This window comes from Hyperoodon ampullatus (assembly GCF_949752795.1).
Source record: "Hyperoodon ampullatus genome assembly, chromosome: 9".
Taxonomy (NCBI): domain Eukaryota; kingdom Metazoa; phylum Chordata; class Mammalia; order Artiodactyla; family Ziphiidae; genus Hyperoodon; species Hyperoodon ampullatus.
Genome location: NC_136922.1, coordinates 91,264,011 through 91,282,049, shown reverse-complemented (window position 1 = coordinate 91,282,049; position 18,039 = coordinate 91,264,011). Strand labels below are relative to the sequence as shown.

Here is an 18,039-nt window from a genome sequence, read left to right as displayed (position 1 = left end):
AATTAGAAAATACTTAAATGAATGAAAATGAAAGCACAACATACCAAAACTTCTGGGAAGCAACAAAAGTGGTGCTAAGGGGGAAATTTATAGCTATAAGTGCTATTATTACATTAAAAAAATAAGAAAGATCCCAAGTCAACAATCTAACCTCACAGTTTAAGGAACTATAAAAAGAACAAATAAGCCCAAAGCAAGCAGAAGGAAGGAAATAATAAAGATTCAAGCAGAGATAAATGAAATAGAGAATAGAAAAACAGTAAAGAAAATCAATGGAACCAAAAGTTGGTTCTTCAAAAATATCAACAAAACTGACAAACCTTTAGCTAGGTGAACTAAGAAAAAAAAAGAGACAGCTCAAATTACTAATATAAGAAATTAAAGTGGGAACATTACTACAGATTCTACAAAAAATAAAAAGGATTATAAGAGAGTACTGTGAACAGTTGTACGCCAACAAATTGGATCACCTAGGTGAAAGAGACAGATTCCCAGAAACATAAAACCTATGAAGACTATGTTACAAAGAAATAAAATACATGAATAAATGTATAACCAGTTAGGAGATTGAATTAGTCATCAAATATCTCCCAACAAAGAAAGGTCCTGGACCTAATGGCTCCACTGGTGAATTCTACCAAATATTTAAAGGAGAACTAATACCAATCCTTCTCAAGTTTTTCCCAAAAATTGAAGAGAAGGGAATGATTCCTAACTCATTCTTTGAGGCCAACATTCCCTGATAACGGAAGCCAGACAAAGACACTGTAAGAAAAGCAAACTTTAAACACCTAATGAACATTGATGCCTATATCTTTAACAGAACACGAGCATACAGAATTCAGCACATTAAAAGGATTATGCACCAAGACCAAGTGTGGTTTATTCCTAGAACGCAAGGATGGTCTAACGTGTGAAACTTGAGCAGTGCAAGATATGCTCTGTAATGCAGAATGTAGGATAAAAACCACAGGATCCTCTCAATAGATGCAGAAAAAGCATTTGACAAAATTAAACACTCTTTCATGACAAAAACAATTAACCTAGGAACAGAAGGAAGCTACTTCAGCATAGTAAGAGCCATATATGAAAAACCACAGCGGTTTTTCAATGGTGGAAGGACTGAAAGCTTTTCCTCTGAGGTGAGGAGCAAGGCAGGGATGCCTGCTTTCACTACTTCTGTTCAACACAGTATTGTATTTTCTAGCCATAGCAATTAGCCAAGAAAAAGAAGAGGCATTTAAATTGGAAAAGAATAAGTAAAATTATCTCTTTTTGCAGATGGTATGGTTTTATATATAGAAAATCCTAAAGATCATACACACACACACACATACACACACCTGTTAGAACTAATAAGTGAATTCAACAGTGTAGCAAGATACAGAGTCAATACGCAAAAATCATTTGCATTTCTATACATGAACAGTGGACAATCTGAAAAGAAATTACAAAAGCAATTTCATTCACAGTAGGATCAAAAGAATAAAATACTTAGGAATTAACCAAGGAAGTGAAAGACTTGTACAAAAAAACTATGAAACATTGCTGAAAGAAATTTAAAAAGCCACGTAAATAAATGAAAACAGCATCTCATGTTCATGGATTGGAATACTTAATATTAAAAAGTCAATTCTACCCAAAGCAATCTACAGATTCAATCCCAATCATGTCAAAAATCCCAGTTACATTTTTTGCAGGTAAAAAATCCATCCTAAAATTCATATAGAATCTCCAAGGACTCCAAATAGCCAATATAATCTTGAACAAGAAGAATAAAACTGGAGGACCCACACTCCCTGATTTCAAAACTTATACAAAGCTGCAGTAATCAAAATAGTGTGGGATCAACATAAAGATAGATGTACAGACCAGTGAAATAGACAGCCCATAAATATTAACTGTCACAAATATGGCCAAATGACTTTTGACAAGGGTACCAAGGCCAGACTACTGGGGAAAGGACAATCTTTTCAACAGATGGTGCTGGGAAAACTGGGTATCTACATGCAGAAGAATGAAGTTGGATCCTTACCTAACACCGTATTCAAAAATTAATTCAAAATGGATCAAGCACCTAAATTTAAGACCTAAAACACCCCCCCCAAAAAAACCTTAAGAGAAAGTATAGGACAAAAGCTTCATGACATTGAATTTGGCAGTGATTTCTTGGATATGACACCAAAGGCACAGGTAACAAAAGAAAAAATAGACAAATTGGACTTCATAAAAACTTTAAAATATTTGTAAGTCGAAAGACACTATCCACAAGCTACAGAATGGGAAAAAATATTTGCAAATTATATATCTGATAAGGATTATTAACCAGAATAGAGAGCTCCTAAAACTCAACAACAAAAAAATCAAATAACCCAGTTCAGAAATGGGCAAAGGACTTGAATAGACATTTCTCCAAAGAAGATATGTGAATGACCAATAAGCATATGAAAAAATGCACAACATCACTAATCATTAGGGATACGCAGCTCAAAACTACAATGAGACATCTCATACCCATTCTCCTCACACCTGTTAGCATAGCCACTATCAAAAAAGCAGAAAACAAATGTTTGAAAGAATGTGGGGATATTGGAGTCCTTGTGCATTGTTGGTGAGAATGTAAAATGGTACAGCTGTAGTGGAAGATAGTATGGCAGTTCCTCAAAAAATTAAAAGTAAAATTACCATATGATCCACCAATTCCACTTCTTTATATACACGTAAAAGAATTGAAAGCAGTGTATCGAAGCGCTATTTGTACACTTATGTCATAGCCCCATTACTCACAGTAGTTTAAATGTAGAAGCAATCTCAGTGTCCATGGACAGATGAATGGACAAGCAAAATGTGGTACATATGTACAATGTAATATTCAGTTTTAAAAAGGAGGGAAATTCTGCAGTATGTTACAACATGGATGAACTTCGAGAACATTATTGTTTATGGAATAAGCTAGTCACAAAAAAGACAAATACTCTGATTCCACTTATATACAAGGCATTTAGAATAGTCAAAGGCATCTAAACAGAAAGTATATGGTAGATGCTGGAAGGAGGGGAAAATGGGGAGTTGTTGTTTAGTGGGTATAGAATTTCATTTTCATAAGATTAAAAGAGTTATGTGGGTGGATGTTGGTGATAGTTGTACAACAAGGTGTGTGTATTTAATACCACTGAAGTGTACACTTAAAAATGGTTAAGATGGTAAATTTTATATTAAGTGTATTTTACCACAGTAAATTTTTTAAAAATATTGCAAGTTTATCTCAGATTATCTGAATTATATTCCAGCCTGTTCTTCATGCTATCACCAAATTAATCTTTCTAAAACACTACTTTATTTATTACATAACATTTCTGTGCTCAAAAAAATCTCCATTGGCCTCTTGTGTCTTATCTTTCTATCCTTATCTCCCATTGTTAAAATCATCCTATATGTTAGCTAAACTACTTACCTTTCTCTCAGCCTTTTCTACGACCTTTTGATTCTTGAAACACTTGCTCTTCCTACCTTTAATGCCGTTTTCCCCCTTTCCCTTCCTCCTCCCAATGTGCAAATCTTTTTAAGGACCTAGTTAAATTTGAACTTCCCTAGGAGACTTTTCCTAATTGCCCCACTTGGAGTGGCTCCTCTTTCTTCTAAAGATTTATGGCATTTAGTGTTTAAACAGTTCATTTAATAGTTGACACTGGCTGATATTTGTTGGTGTGTACCTGTCTTGTTTCCCCAACTGCCTCTAAATTAAGTGGGCTCAGTGCTGTATCTTAAAATTATTTGTATTACCCACTTGACAATAATATGAATTGATTTATTGATATACTGTGAATAATAAGAAGTAAAGATGCTCTTCAAGTAAATTTCAGACTTATCAATCAGATTCAAGAGCATCTGGCAGTGTTTCTGCAGAAGGTACACTTGGTATTCAGGTTGGGTTCTTGTTAAATTTTTCTAGAACAATTAAATGTGGTACCAGTAAGTTGTCTGTTTGTAAGGTGACTTTGTATATGTTTCCAGGCAATAAAATAATTTTGAGAAATTTGGAATCTTAAAGTTTTTTGCTATAATATTGTATCAGAAATAAGTATTAGTATATGGGTACTAATACTTATCTTTTGTTCATGTGCTGGGTTAAAGTTAGTTGTAGAAATGACTTGCTAGGTCAGTGTTATAATGTTTATAAAGATTTTTGTTTTTAAGTCAGATGAGTTAAAATGGACTTGAAGTTAGCAAATCTGTGTTACTTTACTGTGATACTGCATTTTCTCTTGTGGAAGTCAAGTTTTACTGTTTTAGTTTGAGGCAGTAGTTTACACAAAAGTTTCTTTCTGTTAGTCTCCTGTGTGTGTGTGTATACACTTACATATGCCTTCTCTAGGGTTATGATTAGGATATTGAAGTATTAAAAAAAGGTATTGCCTTTAAGAAATGTAGATAACATTTCAGTAACTTTTACACCCTCCATTAAGCACCTAGAAAAATAGGTGAGTATTATTTCAAGAATTTTAATGGGGAATGTGTTTATCATGGGCACAAAACTAAATAATGGATTAGTGTCCATTTTAGGCAATACTTTTTTTTTCATAAGCTATTGTTTCACCCGTTGTTTTTTGAGAATCTGATTAAACTGTAAATTGCTCAAGGATAGAGATTTTATCTTATACTTCTTTGTGTCCCCAGCATCTAACCTAATGTCTTACATCAGAGTGCTTCAGTAAATGTTAAGATGATAAAATGTCTATTTTTCTGGCTTTGGTTGTGGGGAATAAATGTACTCTGATTTGATTTGATTTTTTCCTTTTTACAGCCCCATTGACAAACCTTCCGATTCTCTCAGCATAGGGAATGGTGATAATTCCCAGCAGGTAAGATTTTGATACTGTATTCCTTCATTTATCTGCCGTCTGCTGAAACAAGACATTCTATGCAAGTGAATTTTCTAGATAGTGAAAAATACTTTAAATACTGAAACAATTTAAGAACACTTTTAGTGGACATCTTTGTTAAATGTGTTATAATTAGCCCTCTTTTTCTCCACAGAATAGAGCATAATTTAGCCCTTTCTTGATGACTCAGAATTATCATTATGACCATATGTTATTGTACTGTGTGCTAATACATTAGTGTCCTTGGAGTCCCTGATATTCTTGGTCTTTTTGACCCTACATGAAATGGTCCCAGACTAACATGCCTTCTGCATTCTTGATTTTGAGTTGTTTCTCTGCCCCGTGCTCCCCTTGTCCCTTGCTGTCAACTTTAATTTTCTTTTCTTTTTTATTTTATTTTATTGAAGTATAGTTGATTTACAATGTTGTGTTAATTTCTGCTGTACAGTACAGTGACTCAGTTATACATATATATATATTCTTTTTCATATTATTTTCTACTGTGGTTTATCACAGGATACTGAATATAGTTCCCTGTGCTATACAGTAGGACCTTGTTGTTTATCCATCCTATAGATAATAGTTTGCATCTGCTAATCCCAAACCTACTTTAATTTTCTATTTCTCTCAGTGAACTTGCCCCCAAGTTTTCCCCCTTCCCTCAAATGACTTTTGGCTTCGAAATGATAAACCAAATAGTTAAGTTCAAAGTTGCATCCACTATGATACAGAATGAGGTCCTGATCTTTAGAGCATGCTTTGTATCATCTTGTCTAGTTGTTAGCTTTTCACTACTTAAGTTTCTGTACACCTCTTACTTTGGTTTAAGAAAAAAAAAAGTGTAGTTCTAATCTCTTCTGTAAAGAACAGCCAGTTCCCCACAGTGTGAGAAACTTAGAGATCTAAAATACATTGTTTTTCTCTTGTTGTTCACAGTTTCCATGAAAGAATTAGAAAATCTGTATATCCCCTTGTATATTTTAAGTTAACATTAAATTTTTTTCATAATAAGTTAAAAATAGCTGCAAAGGATGTAATTTCCAGCTTATTATAAATTTTGGTATTTTTAGATAAACATGCTACATTGGATTTTAATAAGTATCTGAGAGATTTAAGTATCAGAATGTTTTGTTACTCCCTCATCCATTTACACAGGCTATTCTTTAACAATCAGAAATTTTACATCATTACTTGAACTCATTTTTTAATTTTCACTGACATTACAGAATTTTGTCTTTTTTTTTTTTTTTTGCGGTACGCGGGCCTCTCACTGTTGTGGCCTCTCCCGTTGGGGGGCACAGGCTCCGGACGCGCAGGCTCAGCGGCCATGGCTCAGGGGCCTAGCTGCTCCACAGCATGTGGGATCTTCCCGGACCGGGGCACGAACCCGTGTCCCCTGCATTGGCAGGCAGACTCTCAACCACTGCGCCACCAGGGAAGCCCCAGAATTTTTCCTTAATGCAATATAGTTTATACTTGGGACTTCCCTCGTGGCTCAGTGGTTAAGAATCCGCCTGCCAGTGCAGGGGATACGGGTTCGAGCCCTGATCTGGGAAGATCCCACATGCCGCGGAGCAGCTAAGCCCGTGAGCCACAAGTACTGAGCCTGCGCTCTACGGTCCGCAAGCCACAACTACTGAGCCCGCTTGCCGCAACTACTGAAGCCCGCGTGCCTAGAGCCCGTGCTCCGCAACAAGAGAAGCCACTGCAGTGAGAAGCCCGTGCACTGCAACGAAGAGTAGTCCCTGCTCACCGCAACTAGAGAAATTCCACACACAGCAACGAAGACACAACACAGCCAAAAATAAATTAAATTAAATTAAAAAAAATATATATATATATAGTTTATGCTTGATAAGCATTCTCTCAAATAAAAGTAGACATATAAATTTTGAATTGGAAATAAAAATATTTTGTTGACACAATGCCAAACTTCTTTCTTCTGAATTTTTATTTGTAGTACTGATTGGATCAAAGCAATATATATATAAGTATAGATTTTGATTAAAAAATTAATCATTAAACATAAACACTAAAATTGTATTGGAAATTTACCTCTGAATGAAGTGGAAAGGGCATTTTAAAATTAGTTTTTTTGTATGCATGGATGAATATTACCTGTTGGTACAAGGAGATGTTTCAGCAGCAATCTAGTCATGTTTTCATTTTTCTAAATACAGGTGCTGAGACATCTTGTTCATATAAACATTGAGATTATAAGTAGATGGAAGAAAGAGTTATTATATCAATATCACTCAAATTTTTGAACTCCTTGTGAATTAAATACCTAAGAATCATATTAAGATTTCTTATAAAAACTATTTTTAATGATGCTTTTGGAAATAGCTTGATTAGATCTTCTTTCCATTTTGTTTAAGACTGAAGTATTGGGAATCATCTAGTTTGCCAAAGAATCTAGTAATTAGAGTCAGTCACTGTGTCATCACTAATCTTAATATTTCTACTAAAGTTTTGTTTGGCTCCCAGAAGGTTTTCACACTTGGGCAAAATACTATAGTTAGATCCCAGAGAGTGAGAAATAGTATTGTCTTTGTAAAGTAAGAGAAATTAGGTTGTAAAAGGAGAGGATACTGGCTGTGTCTTTTCAGGGGGGTCAGTTTTATAAAAGAGTACATATGTAAGTTGATAGGTTTTTTTGAAAATTTATTCTCTCATAAAAAAGTCTTTAAGTACCCCAGTTTTTGAAAATCACTATTCTAATACCTTTCATTGCAAGCCTTTTAAACTATGGCTTATTACATTGTATAAACTTATATTGATTATTCTTTTCTTTTTCCATTTTATTTAGATATCTAACAGTGAGACACCTTCACCACCACCTGGTTTATCAAAATCCAATCCAGTCATCCCCATCAGTTCATCCAATCACAGTGCACGGTCTCCTTTTGAAGGGGCAGTAACTGAGTCACAGTCATTATTCTCAGACAATTTTCGCCATCCCAACCCTATCCCAAGTGGGCTTCCTCCTTTCCCCAGTTCCCCACAGGCATCCAGTGACTGGCCTACAGCACCAGAACCACAGAGCCTCTTCACATCAGGTATATAACAATACTATGTGTGTTAGTAATTATACTCAGACTAAAATGAGACCTTTGCTGGATGTGTTTTTATCCCTTTTTTGTCCACTCCCTTTTTCATAAAAATGTAAACTTTTAAATGGCAAGGAATTGGATGGTTAGGTAAGTAGTTCTGTGACCTAGAACTTACCATGTTAACAGACAAATTTCTCCAGAAATCAAGGGTTAGATCATTTTTCCAATAATCAAATGCTTATTCCTCTAGGAAGTATTAAGGGCTTACAATTTTTAATTAGATTTGTGTTTGTATAGTTATATTTTTAAAAATGTTTCCCCAGCTGACAAAGAAATATGTTAGTTAATTTTTAAAGTTACATTTTGAGACATTTCCAATTTCATTCATTGTAAGTTCTCATTAATGTGAAGGATAACACAAAATCAAGACAATTTAAAAATATAAAGATTAAATGGATAGTTTTTTCATTAAGTTATAGTAGTAGTATGTAAAGCATATATTCAGAATTATACGTCATCTTTGATAAATACATTTCAAAAATAAACTTTACTAATTGGATTCTGTTATATTTATTACTTTATTTCATTTAAATGACTTACTTTGGGTTTTGATGATGAATAGTTGAGAGTATAATTTGGGTTTCAAGTAGTACTTTGTTTTCTTTGATCAGCAAAATCAGTCTATATTGTTCAGGTTTTGAAGTCAGTAACTTATGGATGAAATCATTGCTAGAAGTATCTGAGGCCTTTTGTAATTTTACAATCGTAATGTTCTAAGAAATTATGTAGATTTTGCACATATTTGCCTTTGTGTTATAGTATGATGTTGCACTAGTGTGGAAGTGAGCTATATATTTTAAATTCATCACTCATTTTTTTTTCCCCACCAGAAACAATCCCAGTATCGTCTTCTACAGACTGGCAAGCAGCATTTGGCTTTGGTTCTTCTAAACAACCAGAGGATGACTTGGGTTTTGATCCCTTTGATGTCACTCGAAAAGCCTTAGCAGACCTGATTGAAAAGGAACTGTCAGTCCAAGACCAACCTTCCCTTTCGCCCACATCTCTTCAGAACTCCTCTTCACACACTACAACCGCCAAAGGTCCGGGCTCTGGATTCCTGCATCCTGCTGCACCTACAAATGCCAACTCGAGTCTCAATAGTACCTTTTCAGTCTTGCCACAGAGGTTCCCTCAATTTCAGCAGCACCGAGCGGTTTATAATTCATTCAGTTTTCCAGGCCAGGCAGCCCGCTATCCTTGGATGGCCTTTCCACGCAATAGCATCATGCACTTGAACCACACAGCAAATCCCACCTCAAATAGTAATTTCTTGGACTTGAATCTCCCGCCACAGCACAACACAGGTCTGGGAGGGATCCCTATAGCAGGTAGGTTCATTTATAGCCTTTGAGAATTTGTGAATAACTCATGCCTTCAGGTTGTTGGGTGGGCAGGGAGGGAACTTCTGAATAACAGAAAGTATTTATCATCAGTCTTGGAAATTTCAATGGGAAAAACTCTTTATCATAATCTAAAAAAATTTTAATTGGATGGATGCCTTGTAATAGTGAGCTTTATAAGGATGGTGGAGTATTATACCTAGTTATTGCTTGGAAGCATTTTACTTAATAGAATAGTTACCAGACTTTCTTATGGCATATAAATGCAAAAAGACAAAGAAAAAAAATGGGCTCTGAAATTATGGTGCCATAAAGTCCAACACCATGGTAAAAATTCTGATTATACATTCTAAAAGTAAACTGGTTCAAAAAAATTTTTTAGAGATGGTAATTAGTGAGAGCATGAGGGATAAAGCCACTCTCTTAACTCCTTTTGACAACTTACTTATTTTGACTGATAAACACGTACAAACACACACATACACACACACACATCAAAACTGTGCTATATGTTAATAAAGGACTTCATATTTGAGAACTCTCATTATTAGTGTTTCACAGACATATGTGTATAAGTATACCTTCTGTGAAAAAGAAATTGTTCAAGGAGAGATATTTTTCCTTTTGGTCTGTCATGTTTTTATTTCTGGGGTAAATACTAGGTTCCTGTAAGTGATGCCAGAATACTTCTGGTTTTGTACTGCTACCCTTGAAGGTTTCAGAACTTTTGGCTTTTAAGGTCCCATATGATATTTATTAGATCAAGTGACCTCTATATCTAAAGGAATCTTTCTTATTAATAGTTTTTCAAAATTTAATTTGGGCTTTAGATATGACTGGTAAAAGAGTTTGTTCTCTCCTGATTCTCTCAAGTAGAATAGAATAGTCTTTCACTCTGTTATATAACTTATAAAATTTATTTTTATCCCTTTTCATGGCCTTTGTGATATGACATGGCATAGCATTATTGTAATAATGTGCTGTTACCAGCAAAGCGTTCGTTCTCTTGTTTTTAGCAAGGTTGATAGATAAATTTACAGAGATCCATCAAAATTCTTTGGCTCTATTCTCTTTGTGACCAACAACATTTCATTTTCAAGACAAGTAGTTAGGTTAAGAGAGTATGGTTTGTGGCTGTTGATACAGTGAAGTTAATTTACACATAAGCATGATAGCACCTAATGTAGTGGTTTGCACATCGGTGGGACTCATGTTATTTGTTCATTTGATATGGTAGTTAGTAGGTAAGCGAGAGTGACATTTTTCAGTCCTCTTCTACATGACATTCACTTGTGAAACACTAAGTGTTTAGTTCCTGGTACTCTTTTTTTCATCCATTGTAGACAGCATATTAGAACGTAATTGTGTTTTGTTTTGCTTTGTTTCAACCATTTAGAAATGTGGCATTTAAATTACTAGTAGTGTATCTCATAACATTATAACACTAAAAGTTAAAGTTCCCCTAAATATTCTAAACATTTAACAATAAAATATTAAACCAATACTATAAATATTTGGGTATCTGTTTGCCCAACAGTGAACTGGGCCATGTGAATAATACAGAACAAGTATAAAATATGGCTACTATTTCCAGGTACTGTACAGTGTAGTTGACGAGATAAAATAAGACTGTGTATGAAAGTGGTAACCATATGATACTGGAATCCAAAACACATCAGTGGAGCCTGTAAATTGTTGGGGAGGCTTCATTGAAGAAGTAGGAATTGATCTGAATCCTGGATTTGGGTTAGCAGGAGGGAAAGGAAAAAACCTTTTATGTTGATGGAAACTCCTGAATGAAAGCATAGAGGCAGGATTTAGTATGTCATTACATTAAGAAGCATTAGAACTGCCTTCTATACCAGGAGGTCCTTCATATATTTTATACATAGAATGGATGAGAGGACGGAGAGCTCTGACGGTGAGGCAAAACAGTATGGACTTGATCTGATAGGAAGGAGGATGCCTTTGTGGAACTAGTTCTTAGCTGTCTTCATTGTGTACTTTTATTTGACTTATTACATGACCATCTTCAAAAATTATCTGTTCTTCTGATTTCATAGTTATCATATTGTCCATTAGTACAAAATGAGCAGTTTTAAACCAAATATTTCAAGCCAGTATATATTCTGGAAATGCCACAGGGGTGATGAGTAATCACTGATTTTTGAGTGTAGTTGTCCTCATGTTAGTCATTTGAAATCTTCTTCTAAAGTAGGTGCTTTATGAAAAAAATGTGGCATTAAATTCTGGTCCTATCTTGGTGGGCTTTTCTTTTAGCGTATACTCAACCATAGAGCATAAAATACATTTTTTTTCCCAGAAATTCTAAGAATGAAGTCACCGACTATAGGTTCTGAATCATTGTTGTATTTTGTGGGAGGTGGGGAGAGTTTGTTATTTCAGATTTTCAGTTTTTGACTATGCATACTAGCTTGGTATTTAAATGGTGACTTATGGTTAAGCTTATTATTGTTAGATTACTTTTAAGGCTCTCACGACTAGAGAAATTTTAGTTTTAATGTACCAAAATATTTTAAATTGTTATCAAGAGTTATAGAATCCTTCCATGGCTTATAAATATTTGGCAAGTACCTCAGAAAGCTGAATGTGCTGAGCCTCAAAACAGAATAGTTTTATAATTGTAGCCAGATGATTGAGGATTTTCAATAACAGAAATGACAAACTAAAATTCTGAAAAACTGTGTACATCTTAACTGTGAATTATTTGAAGCAATTTAATAGGTAGGCAATATCTGCCTCCCACCCCTAGCTGTAACTCAGTTGTACTTACTTGAGTTGAACTACTGAAAAAGGCCTAACTCTGTATTCTGCAGTGAGTATCATGGTATCTTACACAGGATAGCTGTTAAGTGCTTCATAGTGGAGAGTACATACTGTTTTAGTGAGGCCTGCCTCTTTAAGATATACTTAAGCAATATTCAATACTGGAAAAGGCATGTATATTTATTCTTTAGATATGTAGAGCAAAATGAGGTTCCTGACCTTTAGGAGTAAATACTCAGAGATGTCAGTCTTCTGTGTATCATACAGAAACTATGTCTATATTTATTATATATTTGTATTTAAATTTTAAGTTTTGGTTTGTTTCAGTTAATTATTTAAAATTGATGCACTGAAACCTATCATGGGAAGGACAGTTGCCAGAGGTTTGACAGAAACATGGTTTCCATTTCTTCTGCCAAATTGAAATCATTTTTGTTTAAAATTAGTTATTTCCTTAATTAAGTGAAATCTTTTTAGTAGCATTTTCTTGGCTGCATATTCAGTTTGCTAAATTTAGAAGGATTTTTGGAATAAATATTCTTGAGGGAAAACTTTGATCAGTGGGCAGTAATAGTGAAGTCCATTCAGACCTTTTTTATTATTGGAACCATGTGCTTTTGTTTTAATAAGTGACTTTTCTTGTCCTAAAAAGTGACCTACCTTGTTCAACTCCTTCATTTTAGGAATGGCAAAGCTGTGTTCTGGAAAGGTTAAATAATTTGTTAAAAGTCACACATTCAATTAGTAGTAGAATTAGGATAAGAACCCAGATCTCAGATTTAGTAACTAAAATGGTTTTTCATTACAACATTGATGTTCTCCTTCATAAATGAAAATTACTGGCATTTACTTTAACATGGCTTTCTTCCCATAGTAAGTGACTTTTGCTCTCACACACTTGGGAGGTCCCTTTTTATCAACAGTGTCTATTCATGAGACAATTGGCCCATCTCAGGAATATGACCTGTAGTTACAAAATAGAATGAATTTCACTGACTTGATGAAAATGAATCTCTTGCTTAGTTCTTGAGTACCACGTTCTCACCTAGAACTCTAGTCTAAAATTTCCTTTACACAGCCTCCTTGCTATGTATTTGGGATTTATAGAATCTTTGCCAATTTACTGAAAAACTTTGAAATAACCTGTTCTAAAGACTGAAAGTCTTTATCTTCATGTTATCAGTTAAGCTGTCTTTCCAAGTGTAACTTTGCAGATTTGTCTTTCAAAGGACTCCCTGCCAAGATGTTTTTATTCCATAATGCTAAAAATTATTTGGAAAACAAATAATAGTCTAAGTCTGTAAACATTGTTGTTTCAGAATATACCTAGAAAAATATTTGAAACTGTTTAGGATTAGATTTTTGTTCATGTTTTTGTTCACTTGAATTTTACTTAAGAGAGGGCATTTAAAAAACAAAATTCTTAGTTTCTGAATTAGCTGTTTTAACAGTGACTTGATTGAATTTTGAGTCACGTGTGAAACAAGTCACTTGTAGTCATTATCAATTATAATTGGGAGAACTGATCTCATTTCATGTACAGTTCTCTGAACTAGAAGTAGTCATCTCACTTTCAGTCAATTGGATCATTGTATTGTTAGCATTTTACTATTTGCTGATTACTTCAAAAGTGCACATTGAATTTTCAGATGCTATATGGTAATTTGCTAAATTAATATTTATATCTTTTTATTTCTTTTTTCTAAACATAATTACTGCTTTTAAAACATGGATTTGTCATTTTTCCCTTTTAAAAAATCACATTTTCACTTCTGTGAATTTAATTTTAATTTTTTCACAAAATACTGCTTACTATTAGGAGTGTCTAAATATATAAGGGGTCCAGTTGGCTTGGAAAAGAATGGCTTTCCTGGTCTCTTTTTTTTTTTCCTTTTTGTATATTTATAATTCTAAATCTATTATATTTGTTCTTAAATCTGACATAGTGTTAAATTTAAGGGTGTGATTGGAGTATAACTACTTTCTAGGTACTTGATAAGTTTATATTTTAAAATTCATGTCTTGTTTCACACCCGCATTCCAGCCATTACGCATGTATTTTATATATGTATCAGTATTCCAAATATTGAAGTCATTTTTAAAGGGACTGTTAACAAATCTAGTCACCCATAACTAGACCATGACTGACTTTTCCACAGGGGAAGAAGAGGTGAAGGTTTCGACCATGCCACTGTCAGCCTCTTCCCATTCATTACAACAAGGACAGCAGCCTACAAGTCTCCACACTACTGTGGCCTGACAACAGAACTGAGAGGAGAGGATTAGACTCTGGGGTGCTTGCATGGGCAACCGGATTTTTGCATGATTCCTTTCTGATTTTGCATTTAATGTATACACCCAAAAGAGCCAATATAAACGTTCCTCATGCCTACAACTAGTGTGTTACCTCATAGTTGCTAAAGTATTTCTTCATTAGGCCTTTAACACAATTTATTAGCATAATAATTTTGGCATTGTTTCTCATGAGTGATACTATTTTTTAACTCACACAAATAAACTTGTAGTACTAATTAAGATCCCAGATGAGATTAGCTAGAATTGTTATTTTGGCTCTATTATTGAAAATATTCAAAGATAATGGTAGTTCCTTGTTTTCTGATTTGTGAAAAAATGGTAATATCCTAATATATTCATGAAAATTTGAAAATTAAGAAGATAATGTCTTGCATTCTTTGAATACTTGAGAAGAAAGAATACATATAAAACAAAATTGGTGGTGTCATTTAATGCTCAGAAGGATGTTGTCAGCAATTGTTTGTAGTTGTATGGATTTATCCTATATTATGCATTACATGTTTAGAAACTGTCTTTGTTCTCTCTCATTTGCACATTTGCACTTTCTTTTTGAATGGTTGTTAATTATATAGAGACGCTTAAGAGATAATTATTATAGACTAAATGCAATATAATCTCTTTTCCAATGCACTGCCTAGTATACCGGGAAATGCCTCAGAAACAGAATTTCAACTTACAGTTGATTTATCAGAAACTTGAATATGGGGTAAATATTGTATGTGAGAAGCAACCATAGTAGTGTAAAATTTTTATTGGAAAAACGGTAGTTCTGTGGGATATTTGTTTGGAAATTTCATTGTTTCACAATTGAAGTGTGATAATAAAACTATATTACAAGTACCTGACCAGAATGAGACTAAGGTTGAAGAGAAGAGATTGGGGATCCTCTAAAATTAGGCCACGTAAGTTGTCATAGGTAATTTTAGTTAATCACAGAGAATAGTGGTGTACTTTATTAGGATATAATGTTGAAGTGATGTTTTTGGATAATAGACAATTTCTTGAAATAGTTCTAAAGCTAATAATGAAAGAAAATAAACTGAATTCACTTCTGAGCATTAGACAAAAGCTGGTTCAGAAAACATGACTATGTTCTGCTGAAATTAAGCATCTGGGAAAAAAGAGGAAAGTCAAATCTCCTCTTGAGATTTTAAAAAAACATTGTGATATAAAAGATACGCCTTAATTTAAAAAAAAATATTAAAAGAGTAGCATGAATACCAAAAAAGGAAGCCTAGAGATTTAAAATAATAATAATGATAATAATGAAATACCTTGCTAGGAGTGATACTTAATACCATGTTGGAGTTGGAGTTTTCAGGGTTACCTCTCTATGTAAACTTTCTATTAGATATAATACACAAGTTAAATGGCTTTGTACTGAGATATAGTGGGTAAACTAAAATCTATTCTTAGATATCCTTCAATTTGGTTAGCTGAGGGTGTAGAAACAACTAATTATCTAGCCATTTTAATTATTTTTGTAAAATTCTGCATAAATGACAATCTCTAACTTCTGTTTAGAAGTGACTTCAGACAGTGTTATGAGAAATTTAGAAAATACAAATAAAATATTGTAGATTTGTTAGCCTTTTAGCATGTGTTGAATATGAAGTCTTTTAGTATGTGTTGATTATGGTTTCATTTTTGCTGTAAGAGGCTAAGACATCCACTTAATGTCTCCTGTGGTGCTGAGGCTCCTTGGCTTTGTGAACAAACTTGGGCTCCCTGTAATAGGGCTTACTAGCGTGTAGTTTTCTCCAGCCTTCAGTGCAAGCCTTTCATCACTCGGATCTTCTTACAAAAACATGAGGTGGTTAGCTCCCATTTACTTACTGTTTTGAGAGATTTACCTGTTAAACAAGGCTTTTTTCCTGTGGTAGCTTTCTCTGTCCTCTCTCATTCCTGGCCATTGCCACAAAACTGTCAGGTAGTTTAACCAGACTTGCTAGAGCCCAGGAGTGTCTTTCTGCTTGCTTCCCCTTCTGCCCCCGCCCCCACTTTCCACATACACCCCATAATCAGAAAAATGCTTTCTTGGGTAATTAGGCTTCAACTTAGATATTTTCACAGAGACTAGCTAAAGATTATCATTTAACTAACTGTAATTCCAAGACTTTGTAAGCCTAAACAAATAAGCTTTGCTGTTTTGCTTACTTTATATATTATGGTTTTAAAAAGTGAAGTCTTAAAATCAGTCAGAATTAATTATACTAAAACACAGAAAAAGTTACACAACATGTGAAAGAAAGTACTGCTTCACTTAGCAAGTAAATTGATGAAACCAAATGACGGTGAAGAATGAGAAATTCTAAAAACTTCAAATTAGTTTTTGATAAATTCCTGCCTGATTGATCTGTCATACACAAGGGAAACTTTATGTGCTTTTATATCCTTAACTTTTAAAAAACCATTTCAGAGCAGCAGTTCTTAGTGCCAGTGTGTAGGATATAGACCTGGGTTGAATGATTTTGATCTTATGATGAATGTCAAGTGCCTCTTTTTAATTTCTTAAAGATTCCATTAGAAAATATTTTCTGATTAATAATACTTTCCTTTCATTCTGCTGTTGCATTTTGTTTTTACAGGTGGTGCTTTTGTATACTCTCCTCTTATTTCAACAAAGCATTAATATTTGAGTGCCTGTTCTTTGTAGTGACTTGAGCTAGATCTTGAGGGATACAAGGCTGAATAAAGTATAGATCCTATTATCAAGGATAACAGTCTAGTGACAGTTTTATTTCAATTATTTCTATAGGGTCAGCTCTTGATATATTTTAACCACAGGAACAGCCAGAGCAGTCCAGACTCATTTCATTATTCATGGCTCTGACAGTGGCAACAAAGGGTATTGAGTACTGATATTTGAAATTTTAAAATATATGATAATTTGGAGAGAGTGAAAAAATTTTTAACGGGAGAGACATACATTCATTATTCTAATTTAAGTATTTCTCAGTCATGTGTGTGTGCTCATGTCTTACTCTTAGTGTTGTGGCGATTAAGTACAGCTTCCTCTATATATGTTCTTTTAAAGAAAACTTTAATGCATTGTGTGCACATTTTTACTGACATGGCTCCTATTTATACAGTATTCCAAGCACCTTCAAGACTGACAGAGCTCTCCTCTGCTGTGATACACGTACATAGGGAGCTACTCCCACAGAGGCCTTACCTCAGAAAGCCAAGAGAAAGGAACGAATTGCAGGTGCATTGAAATCTTACGAAATGAAGACCACCATGTTATTTATGCATATATAAAAACGGGGGGACATTTTATCCTATATTGAGTTGTAAGGTTTTAGATTCTTTTGTTTATTTGATCATGAAGCTTTCCTATATCTGCTTAAGAGATGTATATCATACAATTGAGAGCACAATAACTTAAAAATGTTTTTTTCTTTTAAAGAGGTAATATCACAAAATGATGATATATATGTCTTTTTCTACAAAGTATAACCAAGTCAATTATCTGGTTTCAAGCTAGTCCTTCTGCCATTAGTGCTATGGCTCTTCTCTCAGTCTTTTTATTTGAATATCTACTACGTTGTCTCCTTGTGCTGAATAAATGGTAGTAGTATATGTAGGTATTCACAC

The 18,039-nt window shown here is 34.0% G+C and overlaps 1 protein-coding gene across 10 annotated transcripts in view; it reads left to right on the top strand.

Moving 5' to 3' along the window:
* CNOT4 (CCR4-NOT transcription complex subunit 4) overlaps positions 1 to 18,039 on the top strand; it is a gene marked incomplete at both ends in the record, with an annotated part of 79,444 nt that overhangs the window by 39,188 nt on the left and 22,217 nt on the right. For 8 of the 10 annotated variants that reach the window (XM_079711504.1, XM_079711501.1, XM_079711506.1 and 5 more), the window contains 3 exons: positions 4,805 to 4,862; positions 7,693 to 7,942; positions 8,827 to 9,327. In XM_079711504.1, coding sequence (XP_079567630.1) covers positions 4,805 to 4,862; positions 7,693 to 7,942; positions 8,827 to 9,327 — 809 coding nt within the window. Of the gene's footprint in view, positions 1 to 4,804; positions 4,863 to 7,692; positions 7,943 to 8,826; positions 9,328 to 14,285; positions 14,387 to 18,039 lie in introns of those variants that run through there. The other 2 variants (XM_079711499.1, XM_079711507.1) reach the window with 1 other exon arrangement.